This window comes from Medicago truncatula, chromosome 7 (assembly GCF_003473485.1).
Source record: "Medicago truncatula cultivar Jemalong A17 chromosome 7, MtrunA17r5.0-ANR, whole genome shotgun sequence".
Taxonomy (NCBI): Eukaryota; Viridiplantae; Streptophyta; class Magnoliopsida; order Fabales; family Fabaceae; genus Medicago; species Medicago truncatula.
The window spans coordinates 30,955,659-30,973,137 of NC_053048.1; the positions used below are offsets into that span (position 1 = coordinate 30,955,659).

At 32.9% G+C, this 17,479-nt stretch overlaps 2 protein-coding genes across 2 annotated transcripts; both read left to right on the forward strand.

The window, feature by feature from the left end:
• The first annotated feature begins 5,662 nt into the window (after positions 1–5,662).
• LOC25498689 (uncharacterized) lies at positions 5,663–8,146 on the forward strand. The gene is made up of 4 exons (XM_013593621.2): positions 5,663–6,301; positions 7,064–7,618; positions 7,703–7,760; positions 7,872–8,146. The coding sequence occupies exons 1-4, from the start codon at positions 5,663–5,665 to the stop codon at positions 8,144–8,146; spliced, it is 1,527 nt and encodes a 508-aa protein (XP_013449075.2).
• Positions 8,147–12,901: 4,755 nt separating this feature from the next.
• LOC25498690 (uncharacterized) lies at positions 12,902–15,899 on the forward strand. The gene is made up of 5 exons (XM_024770953.1): positions 12,902–13,457; positions 13,499–13,539; positions 13,680–13,833; positions 15,119–15,546; positions 15,801–15,899. The coding sequence occupies exons 1-5, from the start codon at positions 12,902–12,904 to the stop codon at positions 15,897–15,899; spliced, it is 1,278 nt and encodes a 425-aa protein (XP_024626721.1).
• Positions 15,900–17,479: the final 1,580 nt, after the last annotated feature.

Consider the following 17,479-nt stretch of genomic DNA (forward strand, 5'->3'; position numbering starts at 1 on the left):
GTGCACAACAAACAATCAGTCCACCCTCTCGGATATTTCTGTGGTGAATAGAATGGTAAGTGTTTGCAAGTAAAGTGGGAACTGGGTTCTTGGCTAGAAAAATCTTAATTGCGTTGAGGTCGACAAAGTTGTCCATGTTGGGAAACAAGAAAAGGCCGTATATGAGTAAGGTGAAAATAGATTCAAAGGCATTGGTCTTTTTGGCTTTCACAAAGTCGGAGGCTTTTTGGTAGAGGAACTTGGCGGTTAAGCCTTGGAGGTTGTTTTTAATGGTGAAGTGAGGATGAACCAAGTCAGAAGGTTTGAGGTGAAGGGCTTCTGCAATAGTTGCATTTTTGGGGCTGGGTTCAAGGCCGTTGAAAGGTTCTCCCTCGGATACTGGTAAGCCAACCCAAAAGGAATATTCTTCAAGAGTGGGGACCAACTGGTAGTCGGGAAACGTGAAGCAGTGACAAATTGGGTCGTAAAACTGCACCAAAGTCTCTAAAATTCCATCTTCGACCTTCACTTTGAGGAGGTCAAGTAATCTCCCATGACGTTCTCGAAAATCTCTTGGATTAGTCACATGAGATGCTAACTCCCTTAGCCTTGTCAAATCCGGTTTCTTGAAAGTGTACTTCTTAATACTCCTCGTCTTAGAATCCATCTACAATATTTACAAAAAATGCTTGTCTAAGTCCTTCGACAATTTAATGGATGAAAAAAATACATTTATGAATGAATGCATGGATGCATGCTTATGCTGAAGTACATAGAATACATAATGAGGTTAAGTCCACAATGTTGGAGTCAAAAGGTGACAACGCCATTTGGTAAGGACTATGGTTTCAAATTGTACCTGTATCACGGGTTCTACCAAGTTCCCAAATTACAACTTCCCTTATGAACATATCGGTGTATAGGACCGCTCCTAGTCCAATAACATCCATAAGTAAGTCTAGTTTGAGTGTAGTATCGCGTGTCGACCAAAGTCAAGACTGCTCTTGGTTTAGCCACCGCACTACGTCCTAAAAAAAAGCCAAGATGGGTTAAGGGTGATCTAAAGGTCCTCAACGTTTAGCGGACTTCAAAAATAATAACGCCAATCACGACTGCTCATGACGACATATTATTACTTTTGAAAGACCTATGTTGAGTGGAGTTACATCACGTGTACACATATCGCAGGACCGCTCCTGGTATGGCACTATGATCGTACTCCGTCCTATCTTATGCTTCACTCAAGCCCGGGTGTAGGACTTATCTCACCACTCACGTAACAAGGTATGCAAGCAAATATGCACAAAGCATAAACAAATAGTACAGCACAAAATAAAATAAAAATAAGGTGGGTTTAACCCGCGTGGAATTTAAGTCCCCAGTGAAGTCGCCATCTCTGTGCTCGTGATTTTCGGATATCAAACCATTAATTGATTTGAATCGTCAATCTTTGAACTCTCGATTTTTATTCGTGGGAAGGGAAAAAATGAGTAAAAACCCTCATCAAGACTTTGGATTCGGGGGTTGGTTACGCGAAGGGAAGGTGCTAGCACCCTAAGCGTCTACGGTATCCCGTAGGAACCTCTTACCTAATTTATCTTTGTGCTAAATTCATTGCTTATTTGAAATTTATTACCTAAAAAATCTAAGTGAAAGAATGGGGGAAGAAGAAGTATGTTTTTGGTTATTTTTACTTGATTTGGAAGGATAAAAATCCTATGCCTACATACCCTTAAAGAAAAGGGATCAAAACCAATGTAGTTCACCTAAAGAATTTCTTTGGTGGGTTAGGTTGATTTTAATTTTTGAAAATAGTTTTAAGAAGAGATAAGAGGCCTCAAGGCATGAGATAAAATAAGGTGAGGTTGGTCAAATTTTAATTACAAAGAAGTCAAGTCTATTATGAATATTAATTCAATTAAGCATTTGATTAAGAAAATAAAAAGGAAAACACTTGGGTTACAAACCAAGGTTTATTAAGAAAATATTTTGGGAGTTTTGCATATTTGATTTTTTTTTAGACTAACCTTAAAAACTAACGTAACGGAGCAAAAATAAAATAAGCGGTAAATAAAGCGGCATAGTGTCGGTGCGTGTGTTACTACACTATTACATACCCTCCTAGATACATTCTATGGTCTCAAGAGAAATATAATAAGAAATAAAAAAATGCGCAAAATAAATTACATCAATTTCCTAATTATACACACTAAAAAAAAATAAAAAATTAATGACAATAAAATGACAAGAAATTAAAATATGCATGAGATGATTCTAAATAAATAAAAAAATGGCAATTATAAAATAAAAACAGTAAATAAAAAATTAAAACAAACACAATATTTTTGTAAGTTTTTTAGATAATTTTCTTTTAGCAAAGGGGTGCAGAAAGCAAAAACAGAGGTGTAATTAATACAACTGTAGTGAAATTAAAAAGGAACAACTGGGCTTAAGCAGAAACGGGTCGTGGGCGGGTCGGTTAGACCCGCCCGGTTCGAGGTTATATAAATAGGGTGTAAGACCCATTTCTTTCACTTTCTTCATTCATTTCTCTCTCTTCACTTCTCTAATCTCACGTCTCCCTCTTCTCTGTTCTTCTTTTCATGAGTTTTCCGGCGCGGTGGCCGGTGGTGCACCACCGTGCCGGAGTTTTCAAAACCCTCCTTTTTCAAAAACAATTACATATTATTATATCCTTTTTCGCATAGGTGATAGATCCGGACTTAGATTTCAAAGAAAAGCAACAACACGTTCTAGATCTACATTCAAACAACACGAAAATAAAATACTACCTTTTTTTACCTCGGATTCCGATCTGCTTCTTCTCTAATCTTTGAATTCGCTTCTGTTCATCAAACTCGGTTCTGATACTTGTTGAAACGGAGCGATTGAACCTTTGTTTAAATCGGATCCGTTACTCTTATTGTTGTGGGTTCGGATTCGAGTTTGTAAGTGACGGATTCAAAAGAAAAGGTGATGTTTAAGTGCGAAACTTGATTTATTTGAGGTGCTTATGAACAGATTCGGTTTGAATAAAGTGTTGGTTGAAATCGGTTTGGATTTGAGTGTTTGATTTTGAAATTTTTTGAAAGAGAAAGAAAATTAGGGTTTGATGATTGCGGCTACTGATTGGTGATTCTGTGGTTTCTCGGTTTGCGGCTGTGGAAAATTGTCTGTCTTTTCTGTATTTTGCAGGTTTGCTTTTATAGCATTAGGGTTGGATTGAATAAGGAAATAACTTGCAGAAGTTACTACCGCGTTCCCAGATTTGGAAACAAAAAATTGACCCTGTGAAATTGGCTGAACACGAGGCGTACGGAGGAGAAATGAAAAAAGAAAAAAAAAGGACCCTTGTTGGAATTTTAGGACTTATTAACTTTATTGGACAAAAACTGGAAAATAAACATTTATTAACTATTAAAAAAAAAGTAACTAACTTTAAAATTAAAAATAAAAGATGGAAATTAGATAATGAAATAAAACGAGAGGAAAGTGCCTGCAATCGGAGCAAAAAATGAGGTATTTTAAAATACCTCCCTGCCGAAATTTTCACTGAATCATGAGATCGGCTAGAGTCAAACGACACGCGTCCATGGGATCCTTGGTCAAAATTTAGGGTATGACAAATATTATGTCGTGGAAGGACTAACTTATTCCGACGTGAGTAACATTTTGAACCAACTTGAAACTCTTAAAACATAAGGGACCAACTTGAAACCTAATATAAACATAAGCGATCAAACATGCAATTAAGCCAAAAATAAATGAGTTTCTTAAGTCATATATGTTAACTTATTAGAGTTTGACAATTGTTTCAAGCTCTAAAGTTAACAAGAGTTGTAACGGCGGAAGAAAAATATTATGTCGTTCTATTTGGTTCTTGAAAGTAAAATAATACTTCATACAACCTGGATGAGATGTTAAAGAGTGTTACTCAAATCTCCGTGAGCATAGCTCAGTTGGTAGGGATACTGCATATTATATGCAGGGGTCGGGGTTCGAACCCCAGACACCCCACTTCTCCACAATTAAATTGTGTGAGCCATAGCCACTAGGCTACTTGATAAAAAAAAAAAAAGTGTTACTCAGCGCCTATCTTGATTAATATATTAATTTGATTAATCTATTACCAGTTTATTAGTATTGAATCTTGAGGGTCACACACAACCGAATGTTATTGTTATTGCTAAAGAATTATATTATTATTTGATGATTAGAATGGAGAATTTAATTAATCAAAATATTAATTTTCTAAGTGGAAGTTATTGTATTTTTTGCTAGTACAAAGAATACAAATAATATATATATATTGAGAAAATTATATTTTTGTTTATAAAATAAATTAAAATAAAAGGGAGTTGCACGTTACATTATATATATGTATATATGGAATGGTCAATGGTTGATCATTTTCTGTATCATATGACATTATACATATAGAATGATATATAATTACTAAAAGTCAATGGTCTTTTAGTAAGAAAATGTGTTTGCAAATAAATTGGCGTTAGTATGCCATTAAGGGAGTTTCTAAGGTACACCTTTCAATTAAGGTGTACCAGTACACCTATTTCATAAATCTATAAGTTAACGATAATTTTTATGTGATAAAGAGATATTTATCGACTTTTATATTTTAGAAAATATTATCCCATAAGAAAAAACATCATTTCATTTTTTATAAGAATTATACTAAATTTTTTAACATTTAATGAAAAAAATAATCAATATTCACTATTATGAGTAATAAAAATTAAAAAAATTTAAATTTTGTTTTGCCGACACTTTTGAAAAATAAAATATAATTATTATAATTATAAATGATAGAAAATATTTTTTTCTAAAGAAAATAAATCATTAAAGTATTCATTTAAATACACGGGTGTACCGTACACTCAAAATTATCGAGTGAACCGTAGAAATTGCCATGTGGTAATTGCTTTTTATAATGATTAATTAATTATATAAAATAAAATACCATTATGATGAGTCAACATATCCTATTTAATTGTATTGTGTGTGACTTGTAAATAGACTTTAATTGATTTGATCACAACATAACAAAAGAAAATATAAATATGCTCTAGTTTTCTTGTTCCACTAATCAAAGATTGAAGGTAAGAATTGGTCTTGGTGTGGATACATTGTCTTCACATCTTTAAAGAATTTTTCCTGCTTCAAGAATTGATACGAAGTTACACTTTATGAACACTATTTTTACTTCAAGTCCTTTGAATTGTTTTGGTGGTGTGATCGGAATCGAAAGACATTAGCGTAAGAACAAGATGTGCTCGTCTAAAACGTCAGTAAATAAAGCTTTTACACTTTGCTCTCAAAAAAAAAAAAGCTTTTACACTTTATTTTGGTGCATTAATTCTTTTAATTATCTTAAAAACCAATAATTATTTTTTAATCAAAAATCCTCGATAATTATTTTTCTGATACCACCATGTGTCAATTTACAACTGCATTACCTTTTTCTGATAAGTCTTTTACCATTTCATTTTGAATAATTCTTCCCTCTTACCCGCTAACTATCCCAACAATTATGTGATTTTGTTACAACTTACAACAGCTGCTTTTAAGTGATGCAGAAACTTGGGAAATCACTTGGGAAATCCATTGAATACTTCGAGTGTTCTATTCTCACCCTCTCTCTTTAGAATTATTATTTCACTTCTCCATGGCTACTTTCCTACGTAACTTCAATTGCTTTGCCCCATGCAATGAAGTTTCTGTGAAAATTTTGGTAGATGAAGTCAGAAACAAAGTTTTATTTGTCCAAGCAGGTAAGGACTTTGTTGATGTGCTGCTAAGTTTCTTAACTTTGCCATTAGGCACTATTGCAAGACTTGTGAGTCAAGAATCTAACATGGAGAATGTTTGTGTTGGAAGCTTAAGCTTGTTATATCAAAGTGTTGCCAACCTTGACAAAGATAATTTTAGGTCAGCTTTTGAAAAAGAATTATTGGTTCGACCAATTAATTCGATGGAAGAATATTGCAAGTATCTAAAACTCAACATTGATGACACAGAAAAATTGAGGTTTTTTAATTGCAGCAGCAACCAAAAGTGCATCAATGTACCTAAGAAGCGAAACTGCCACTGCTGTGAAAAGAAAAGAACCAATTTATGTGCGGTTAAAAAACCTGCTAAGAATGGTTTTGTTCCGGTGACCGCAACTTTTCTTATCTCAGATGATTTGAATGTGAAGCCTGATAATTCTCAAATTTCTCGAAATAGTGTTTCTCTTCTGAAGTATCTTGGATGTGAAAATATGGATTCCATCAAGATAGTGACTGTTGATGTCACTCGTAAGGAGGTATCTATCTCTCAATACTCTTGTATAATTTATGTCTAATGTGATTTTCTTTGCTTTAAAATTTGCTAAAAAAAACTTTATGAATATAGATGAAAAAAACGTAAAAATAAGTTACTTCCCAAAGGAAATCATAGGAATTGTCCACCTACTAATCCTAGGAGATTACAATATAAATGTGTTATAGACATATAATAATTTCGTAGAAATATGCTATAATTTTCTGTCTACTTTCATGTTGCATATATATATTGATAATTATAGAATTTCACGTTGCATATATTGAAAGTTAATGCTACATATTATGTTGAAAACTAGAGAATTTCATGATGCATATATTAAAAGCTATAGAATTTTACATGATCTCGCATGAAGTTCAAGCATACTACTACCATCCATAAATACAAATTTATGTGTTATGTGATTTTCTTTGCTTAAAAAAACTTTTTGAATATAGATGAAAAAATGTAAAAAGAAGTTACTTCTAAAAGGAAATCATAGGACATGTCCACCTACCAAATCTAAGGATTACAATATAATTGTGTTATGGACATATAACAATTTGGTAGAAATATGCTGTAATTTGTATCTACTTTCATGTTGCATATATTGAAAGCTATAGAATTTTACATAATTTCCCATGAAGTTGAAGCATACTATTAATTACTATTATCCATAAATACAATCACAAAATTTTGTTCAAATTTATCTAAATTTCCTTTGTAAATTCTAAAATGTATAACATTGTACATTGCTTTATTGTAGATACTAGATCTAGTGAAGTGCTCCTTATTGTCGGCGACACCTCTAACAGATGTATTCTTGTCGAAGAAACTGTTTCTTGAGAAACCAAGACCTGTCAATGTATTGGATTTAGATTTTGGTAGTATGGGAGCACACCTTGTAAAGGGAACAATAGAAGTAAAGGCAATGGTGAGAAAATCCAATAAGAAAATTCTGTATGCTTTGGGTGAAGAGGACTTTGCAGACTTGTTACTAAATTTTTTGACATTCCCTTTGGGAGGAGTTGAGAACATGTTAAATGGAAACTCTGGCCTAGACAACATAGATAATCTATTCAAGAGCATGGTTGATTTGGATCCTGAAAGATATTTTAGATCCAAATCAGATTTATTGTCTAAGCAAGTAAAATCTAATTTTGATGGAAAACAAATCATCAAGAGTCCTTCAACATATATGGTAACAGATGACTTAGTCATCACACCAGGTTCCTCAACCGATGCGATTTCCTTTCTGACTAAAATGAGAATTCCTCTCTCTGATTTGCAAGAAAGAATGATTAGCATTGGCAATAAAGAGGTAAACTTGCAGTTGTCAATTTCATTTCTTTTATTTCGACAAGTTCATGTTTCTTATGTTTTAATTTTTTTTGTGGAACTGCAGGCTCATAGTCTTCTTAAAGCTTCTTTGATCTCATCATCAGCTCTAACTAATGGTCTTGGTCCATTTCTTTCAACCAATGACAAGAAAATGTTAAACTAGTGCACTTCATGATTTGAAACAATCAAATAAAGCTAAATCATTGAGATTATGCTTTATTCTTTGTTTGCAGATTATGAATTTCGCATATTTATTGTTAAGGACTTTGCATTAATAACTGGCTTGTTTGCCTTCCTCCAATCTTACATTGTAGTCCTATTATGTTTCGAAGCTAGTCATATCAGAATTACTCTTCACTTCATCTTCTCCCGTCCTCTAGTTAGTCTCCTTAGTTCTATCATATATGCAGAGACATCAGAGATTGAAATGGTACCTTCCTTCTCTCAAACATGTGGTTCTCTCATATTTTGTGTGAAGAGCGTCGAAGATGGTTGGACGCACAAGTAACTCTGATGGATTTGGTTTAGACTTTTTCTTGCAGATTTGTGGTTTTTGTAGATTTTAGTCTCTGACTTGCAGATTGGTGGTTTTTGTTGATTTAGTTTTTAAGTTCTTAATTTTTATTTTTTCTTTCTAATTATTTGTCTGCATTTTCCATCTTTTCAGATTTAGTAGATCTTGATTTTGTTATCAATTTCTATTACTTTAAGTTTTAATTCTACTATTTAATTTTGAATTTTGAGCTTCATTTTATTGATTTTTAGTTAACCTACGATCTTCATTTTTGTTCAATTCTTCTAATCCTAATAACAATTGATTGGTTAGAATTAGAATCTTGTACTCAAAATGTACCGATAGTTTAGCAAAATAGTTTTCCAATATCACACTCTTTCAAAAGTCTTGATTTCCAATATCATAAGATACTATTTTTATTTTGATAAGGCCAAAATATGTAGCAACAATAGATCCACAAATTTTAACATTTTGACATGAAGAAAGGTTATACATGAGGTTTTGTGCCCAAAGATTTTTCTTTAAATCTAGTTTATTAACCACTTTGATTACTTATATAGTGACATTTATCTACAAAAATAAAATTGATTCACAAATTTTTCAATTTTTTATATTTGTATTTGTCCATATTTTCACAAGCCCATAAAATTAATCAATCATTTTTGCATATATATGTTTGGAGTCATGCAAATAGAGAGCTTAGAGAGAGAGGGAGATAGGCTGGGAGAGAGAGAGCATTCGTACAGATGGAGGGTAACACAAGATGTTGGGAACAAAATAGTAAAAAGTTGAGAGTATGGAAGATGAGTTAAGATCCTCTCCATCTATCATCATCTCCATTTCATTTATTTGGAGAGATAAAGATACAAAAAAAATTAAAAAAAAAATTAAAAAGTAATTACTGATGATGGGATCCATTTAATGGTAAGACTCATTGTCTATTTTATGTGTCTATCTCTCTTCAAATGTATACATCATTTATTTTATTAAATAGAGAGAATCCTCACCCATGGATGATACATCTACACTATAAAAGCTAACGTTTGTTGAAAGGGTGAGACAGAGCATCCTCCCTTCACACTTTGCTTCTTTTGATCTTGAATTCAGTTATCTAGAATAATATAAAGGGTAAAAAATGCCCCGTTAGAATAGTTTTTTTTTTTTCTTAGAGTGAGGAGAGAGCGTCCACCTTTGAAGCTCTTAGTGCTTGCCTTCCTCTTAAACCACTTCGTTCTGACTGAAAAATTATGAATGAGAGGAATGATATTTATAGGGACAGTTTCCACCTGTGGTTGGGCTTAAAAACAGGTTTTTGCACTCAAAAAGTGGTTTCTGGCCCGCTCCAAGCATGCCCCAAGCGCATGGATGGTAGCATAGGCTGTTTTTGCCATGCCCTAGGCGCATGGTGCATACTCCAGGTGCATGGGGTGATGCATCCGGTGCAAAATTGTATGTTTCTATGTCTTATTGGGTGTTTGCTTTCACATAAGATGTCTTGGGACTTGAGAACAAAGTTCCTTCCTTTGCAATATCTTATGAGGGCTATTGAATCTTCATTGATGATCTTTCCAAAGTCTTCATAGGTCTTCAAATGTTTTGTTTTCCCGGTTTGCATGACTTCTTCTAGAATTACGTCAAAACACCTTAGAATTTCTATGTTTAGGGTAAAACTATAATTACACTCAATATAGAAAACATTATAAATGTCCTAAAAACCACATGCAATTGTTCTAATACTCCTCTATTCTGGATAAATACTACAAAAAATACCTGAAAAACATGCTAATAATAACGTCATATGACTTGTCATCACAACCTCAAACTTAAACTGTTGCTTGTTCTCAAGTAACGAAAGAAAACATGCTACCATAAATGATATTAGGGTACCAATATTCTTATGGTAAACCATAGATCTTCATCCAGACTTCAGCACATGTATTTTTGTGGAAACTAGGGTTAAAGTCACGGGTCCAAGTAAGAAACTTGATAAAACCATGGTTAAGATTCCATGATCTAGCAGATCTAACCCTTCTAACATTTTAATATTCGAAAACATAAATTCGTAAAAACCATTCACCCCAACTTCCCAGATCCTTCCAGAGAGGTGCAAGCTTAGCTCGCAAGTTAAAGACAGTTAAAGGGGTAGCTCCTTTAGGGTATATTATCCTTCCATACAAATTATTGTTACATCTATAAATACCTGCAATATAGTCCTTGTAAAAAAAAAGATTTAGATTTTGTCCCTGTAATTTCAGATTCCTCTCACTTTTGGTCCCTATAATTTCAGATTCCTCCACTTTTGGTCCCTCATTTCATTTTACGTATCATGTATGCAGATTCTGCTTACGTGATGGAATGAGGGACCAAAAGTGGAAGAATATGAAATTACAAGGACAAAATCTAAATCTTTTTTTTTACAGGGACTAAAACCGGATTTCGCTCACAACTTCCACAACCATTTCTTAATGGAGATCGACTCTCAATAACGATTCAAGAGGACTAAAATCAGAATTCGCTAATATTACAGGGACGAAAAGAGGTATTTACCCAAGTTGTGATGATGGAATCTTGCAAATATTATTCAAAGCTTGCGTAAATAGATTTAATGGCTTTTGGTGTAGTTTTTTGGGGAGCTTCTTTTGGAATCATGTTTTGTGAAGGTGGAGCAAGATAGGACCACGGAATAATTCTGAATTTATGATGGGTAGGAAAAGCGGTGGTGGTATGTGGAGGTTGATGGTGGTTTCCTATGTATGAAGAAAGGTATTAGGGTGGGGATGCTACGGTGCTAAATTTGCCTAAAATTTTGCCATAACATTTTTTTTTTGTGATGGGATAATAATCGACAAATATAGTTTTTTACGATGTAAAAGTGAAAAATATCTATTTTTATTATTATTTTAAAGGCTAAAATATGTTTTTGGTCCCTGCAAATATAGCGAGTTTGGGTTTTGCTCCCTGGTAAAAAAAAAAAAATTGAAATCCATCCTTGCAAAATTTTTTGTTTTTTAAAAAAGTCCTTGGCCCCACTTTCTTGTTGATTTGGCACTATTTTGCTTAGGTGTCACTTGTTGATTGTACATATTCATCCATGTGGCAAATACATGGCATTTCAAGTTTTTTTTAAACATTTATATATTAATTGATAGTAATTAAATTGTTTTTCAAAATTAAGAAAACATTTAATTAAATTAAATAAACATAATCTAAAAAGGAAGAAATTTTTTAGGGTTCAATTTCCCCCTTTTCTTCATCCATCCCAAATCCCAATCCATCCATCATTCTTCATCATCTTCAATGGACTTTCTTCATTTGACCTCCATCCTTTTTCATCATCATATTCAATTCGGTTTTTTTCTTCTTCTCTCCAATAACCTTCATCTTCAAGAGATTCAATCAGCATAAAAAGCCAATCCAGATTTTTTTTTCTCTTTCATCTTTGGTGAAGAAGAAGGATGACGTTTGAGGAAGAAATTTAAGAAAAAGATGAAGTTTCTTTGTTTCTAGAGATTTCTGAGAGGAAACCACCGATGGCCGCCGGAATACCACCACCGACCACCATGCTCATCCTCTGTTTGTGATAAGTTTCTTTGGTGAAGAAGGTACGAAGGTGAGGGAGTGGGAATAGTGAGAATCAGTAATGATACAACTCTCCTACTTTGCACATCTCATCTCATTCAATCAAAACCCTTTTCTTTAATCTTTCAGAGATTCAATCTTTTCCTCTCTCCAATCCTTAAAATCAATTTTTTTTCATCCGGGTTTTTCCTCAATTAGATAAAGATTTGATTTTGCCGTTGAGAAGTTACAACAAATCAACTCAAATGAAGTGATATAATTGGAGAGAGGTTTGGAAGTGGATATGGATCTGATTTGACAAAGTTGAAAAAGAAGTGAAACTTGAGTGTGATTTAATTGAGTTGAAGAAGAAGCAGTTTGTTACATAAGAATTTATTAGTTTTGTTTTGGGTGTAAACTTCTTAATGTAAATAAGCAAAGAACTTGATCCATTGAAGGGTGGAAGATAAGGATGATAGCTTGTTCTTGCTGATGAACAAACACGGTGGGAAAGAAGATATCATGAATTGATTTCACTAGTTTTTTTTTTATTAAATTAAAAAAAAAGGTTTTTTTAATTTCAAAATTTTCTTCATTTTCTGATTCTATTTATTTAATTTAATTAAATGTTTTCTTAATTTTGAAAAACAATTTAATTATTATTAATTAATTTATAAATGTTAAAAAAAAAACTTGAAATGCCATGTATTTTCCACGTGGATGAGTTTGTACATTCAGCAAGTGACACCTTAGCAATATTATGCCAAATCAACAAGAAAGTGGGGTCAATGACTTTTTTAAAAAACAAAAAATTTTGCAAGGATGAATTTTAAAATTTTTTTTTACCAGGAACCAAAACTCAAATTCGCTATATTTGCAGGGACCAAAAGCATATTTTAGCCTATTTTAAAATAATACTAATTCTTTTGATCAAAATCCCTAGTTATTTTCGGAAGAATAATAATTTTCTATTGCCTTCTGATGCCATTTGTATTCATAAGTGCCACACCTTTTTTCTTTTTTATTGATAAAATCTTTTTGAATAGTTCTTCCCATATACCCGCTAACTATCCCAATAATTATGGGATTTTGTTCGAACAGCAACTTGGGAAATCACTTATAAATCCATTGAATACTTCGAGTGTTCTATTCTCACTATCTCTCTCTTTAGAATTATTATTTCCCTTCTCCATGGCTACTTTCCTACGTAACTTCAATTGCTTGTCCCCATGCACTGAAGTTTCTGTGAAAATTTTGGTAGATGAAGTCAGAAACAAAGTTTTATTTGTCCAAGCAGGGAAGGACTTTGTTGATGTGTTGCTAAGTTTCTTAACTTTGCCATTAGGCACTATTGCAAGACTTGTGAGTCAAGAATCTAACATGGAGAATGTTTGTGTTGGAAGCTTAAGTTTGTTATACGAAAGTGTGGCCAACCTTGACAAAGAGAAATTCAGGTCAGCTATTGAAAAAGAATTATTGGTTCGACCGATTAATTCAATGGACCGATATTGCAAATATCTAAAACTCAACATTGATGACACAGAAAAATTGAGGTCTTTTAATTGTGGCAAACAAGAGTGCATTGATAACCCTGCGAAGCGAAATTGCAAGTGCTGCGAAAAGAAAAGAACCTCGTTATGTGTGGTTAAACACCATCCTAAGAATGGTTTTGTTCCGGCAACAGCAACTTTTCTTATCTCAGATGATTTGAATGTGAAGCCTGATAATTCTCAACTTTCTCAAAATAGTATTTCTCTCTACTCAAGTATCTTGGATGTGAAAACATAGATACTATCAAGATAGTGACTGTGGATGTCACTCGTAAGGAGGTATGTATCTATCTATCTATCTGTTTATCTGTCTGTTTATACAAGTCTCAACACTCGTATAATTTATGTGTGATGTGATTTTCTTTTCATTACAATTTGTGTGTAATGTGTAAAAGACATAACAATTTCTATTATTGTAGATACTAGATCTAGTAAAGTGCTCCTTAATCTCGGCGACACCTCTGACAGACGTATTCTTGTCGAAGAAACTATTTCTTGAGAATCCAAGACCTTTCAATGTATTTGATATTGGTAGTAACATTGGATCTGAAACATCTCATTTTGAAATAAGAGGTAAATGTTTTCCTTTTCTCAATTGTGGAGTTATTTTCTAATAAATTTAATGTAGTTTACTCAAAACTTTTCATAAAACTTTCAGCATAAAATTATAGTTTAAAATTTATACATTAAACCTGAACGTTAAAACATAATAAAAGGTTACAAAACTCAATGCTATATAAATAGAAAAATCCTAATCTAGACTCTGACTGTAATCCGACACTATTAACACTTTAAAAGGGATTATACTTGAAAAATGAAATATGAGATATTAATTATCACATTGAGCTTTTCAAAATGGGATAGAACATAATCTTGTCATTGAACTAGATTTTCAATTAAAACATAAACATTATAAAAAAAACATGTAAAATATGCAGTTCCGCAATCCTCAATTAGTTTTTTTTTTTCCTGTGAACAGTCAAAGAGAATATTTTTTGTAAAATAGATGAAAATATGTACAAAGTCTAGAAATCCCAATACCACAATCACCGCCTGTTTTGCATACAATATAGCAGTAAAGCATGACTTTCATAATATAAACACGGAGGTCCCGACATTCTACCTAAAAACCAAACCAAACCCATGTGACCTAGCATCCCACCTAGACCACAGATGTTCCTCCACCACAATGATTTAACATGAAGCCTACTAGCACTAACAACATCCGGATTAAAAGCCATCGACATTCCATACTTTTCTTTGACCACCCTTTTCCATTTGGACTTTCCATCGATCAATAACCGCCACCTCCATTTTGCCAAAAGAGATATATATATATATATATATATATATATATATATATATATATATATATATATATGTCTTAATCAATCATCATCAATCCATGTAATATATATCATATAATACTTCCTAAGAAAGCATAAAACATAAGTCTACATAGGGTACAAAAAAATATTTTTCTATAATTTTTCTGCAAAATCACCGGTCAACTCGTACCTGTACCGCGTGCCAATGCAAATTATTAATTATGTGACTATGGTTTAGGGTTTGTGTGTAGAAGAGAGTGAGAGAACGTGATGGAGAATTAAAGTGAGGGAAGAGAGTTTTTCCAAAATTCTGATTTTTGGTTTGATGTTTAGGATTATATAGTTGTGTCCAAGTTGCCACTTTTTCCCTTACTAATTTATCAAATCCCTATGATTTTGCTTTCTAAGATTAGGCCTAAGGAAATATGGTTGGGCTTTATTTGTTTCTTTGTCCACTGTCTAATTATCCCCTAGCTCACTACTTTAGTTAAAGTAAATAACTGGCAATTTTTTGGGCTGTTACATTACAGGAGCACAACTTGTGAAGGGCACAATAGAAGTAAAGGCAATGATGAGAAAATCCAACAACAAAATATTGTATGTTTTGGGTGAAGAGGACTTTGCAGACTTGTTACTGAATTTTTTGAGATTCCCTTTGGGAGGAGTTGAGAACATGTTAAATGGAAACTCTGGTATAGACAACATAGATAATCTATTCAAGAGCATGGTTGATTTGGATCGTACACGATATTTTAAATCCAAATCAGATTTTTTGTCTAAGCAAGTCGAATCTAATTTTGATGGAAAACAAATTATCAAGAGTCCTTCAACATATATGGTAACAGATGACTTAGCCATCACACCAGGTTCCTCAACCGATGCGATTTCCTTTCTGACTAAAATGAGAATTCCTCTCTCTGATTTGGAAGAAAGAAGGATTAGCATTGGCAATAAAGAGGTAAACTTGCAGTTGTCGATTTAATTTCTTTTATTTCGACAAAGCTCCTTAGATTATTCATTATTATGATTTAGTTCAGATTCCCCTTCAATATAAGTAATTTTTTATTGTCAATCATAAAAACTCTTGGGACTTTGGTCATAAACTATTTATAAAATCACATGTATGAATGATTGTGATAATTGACAACGCAAAATATTTTGTATTGACAAGTTCATGTTTTTTATATTTAATTTTTTTTTGTGGAACTGCAGGCTCATAGTCTTCTGAAAGCTTCGTTGATCTCATCATCAGCTCTCACTAATGGTCTTGGTCCATTTCTTGCAACCAATGACAAGAAAATCTTAAACTAATGCCCTTCATGATTTGAAACAATCAAATAAAGCTAAATCATTAAGATTATGCTATATTCTTTGTTTGATGATTATGAATTTTGCATATTTAGAGTCAAGGACTTTGCATTAATAATTAATTATCTTGTTTGCCTTATGCCAATGATACATTCTAGTCCTATTATGTTTCGAAGCTAGTCACTCCGGTATTACTCTTCACTTCATCTCCTCTCGTCCTCCAAGTTAGTCTCCTTAGTTCTCTCATATATCCAGAGAAATCAGAGATTGAAATGGCCCCTCCCTTCTCTCATACATGTCAAATGGTTCTCTCATATTTGTGTGACGAGCGTCGAAGATGGTTGGACGCACAAGTAACTCTGATGGATTTGGTTTTTAGTTTTTTATTTGTTGATTTATGGTTTTTGTAGATTTCGTACTGAATTTTTTAGTGTTGCTTTCTTAAGATTTGTCTCTGGATTTTTTTATCATTTCAGTTTTTTTGTAGATCTTCATTCTGTTATCAACTTCTATTGGTTTAAGTTTTTATTCTGTTTTACCTTTGTGAATTTTGAGCAGAATTTTTTTTTTTTTTGTTAACCTACAATTTTCATTTTTGTTGAATTTATTTTTGTCAAATAGCCAGCAGTTAGAATTCACTTTTTAAGATGAATAACTAAGTTGTCCAGAGTTTGAACTCCAATGTTAGTATGCATTATCTCTACCAACTGATTATATTAATTTAGAACTAGAATTTTGTAGTCAAAGTCATTGTAAATTTAGCTCAATTGGTAAGTTCATTGCATTATATAGTCAAGGTTTGAACTCCAAACAACCAAATTCACTCTCTTTCACATAGGTAGACGATCCCTAAAAAATAAAAAAAACATATTTAGACACAATAACCACACCATCTTAGTTAAATTATGGATTCGTATAGCCTACCTCAAAGGTAGGCACCATCTCTTTGTCTCCACCTCTTATCCTACTGAAATTGTATGTCATAAAATACACTATTTTTTTTAATGGCAAACTATATAAAAATAAAAATAAGAAGATAAGAAAAGTACAAGCTAAGATAAACCAATAAGAGCATTCAAAGACGCCACTAACAAACACCCGAAGGAGGAAACTCTTGCCCCACAACCGGGGTAAGAGAACCAAACCAAAGGCACCGAAAAACAAACGCCTGAAAGAGAAAGAAAAAAGATACTAGTAACAACAACTAAGAGGACCCATCCAACGAAGAACGCCACCCACCAAAGAAACACCTACAACGAAAAAAGAGCCCAAAGAGAGCCCACGAAGCCAGACCAGGAAGGAAGAGGTTGTGAACCCCACCGACCCTCTAGCAATCCCTATATAAACTACACTATTTTTTTTTTTTTTTAGGGAAATATATAAAATACACTATTGTCACTTTTTCCTGAAATATGCTAAAGTTGTGTGACTAAAATACAGGTAGTCCATTCCTATATTTTTAGAATCATTTCCGTTTTATTATATATATTGAGATGTTTGTTAGATCTATTTTATGTTCAATGTTTTTTCTCAATATGTTCGATTAAATCCAATTACGGTGGGTGTTGAAATTTTCTATAGTG

Excerpts from the sequence above, each read along its gene's own strand:
- LOC25498690 (XM_024770953.1), top strand. The coding sequence starts at position 12,902 with ATGGCTACTTTCCTACGTAACTTCAATTGCTTGTCCCCATGCACTGAA. Across the intron at positions 13,458-13,498 it reads TTCTCAACTTTCTCAAAATA|ATACTATCAAGATAGTGACT; the intron begins GTATTTCTCTCT and ends GTGAAAACATAG. Across the intron at positions 15,547-15,800 it reads TTAGCATTGGCAATAAAGAG|GCTCATAGTCTTCTGAAAGC; the intron begins GTAAACTTGCAG and ends GTGGAACTGCAG.
- LOC25498689 (XM_013593621.2), top strand. The coding sequence starts at position 5,663 with ATGGCTACTTTCCTACGTAACTTCAATTGCTTTGCCCCATGCAATGAA. Across the intron at positions 6,302-7,063 it reads TTGATGTCACTCGTAAGGAG|ATACTAGATCTAGTGAAGTG; the intron begins GTATCTATCTCT and ends GCTTTATTGTAG. Across the intron at positions 7,619-7,702 it reads TTAGCATTGGCAATAAAGAG|GCTCATAGTCTTCTTAAAGC; the intron begins GTAAACTTGCAG and ends GTGGAACTGCAG.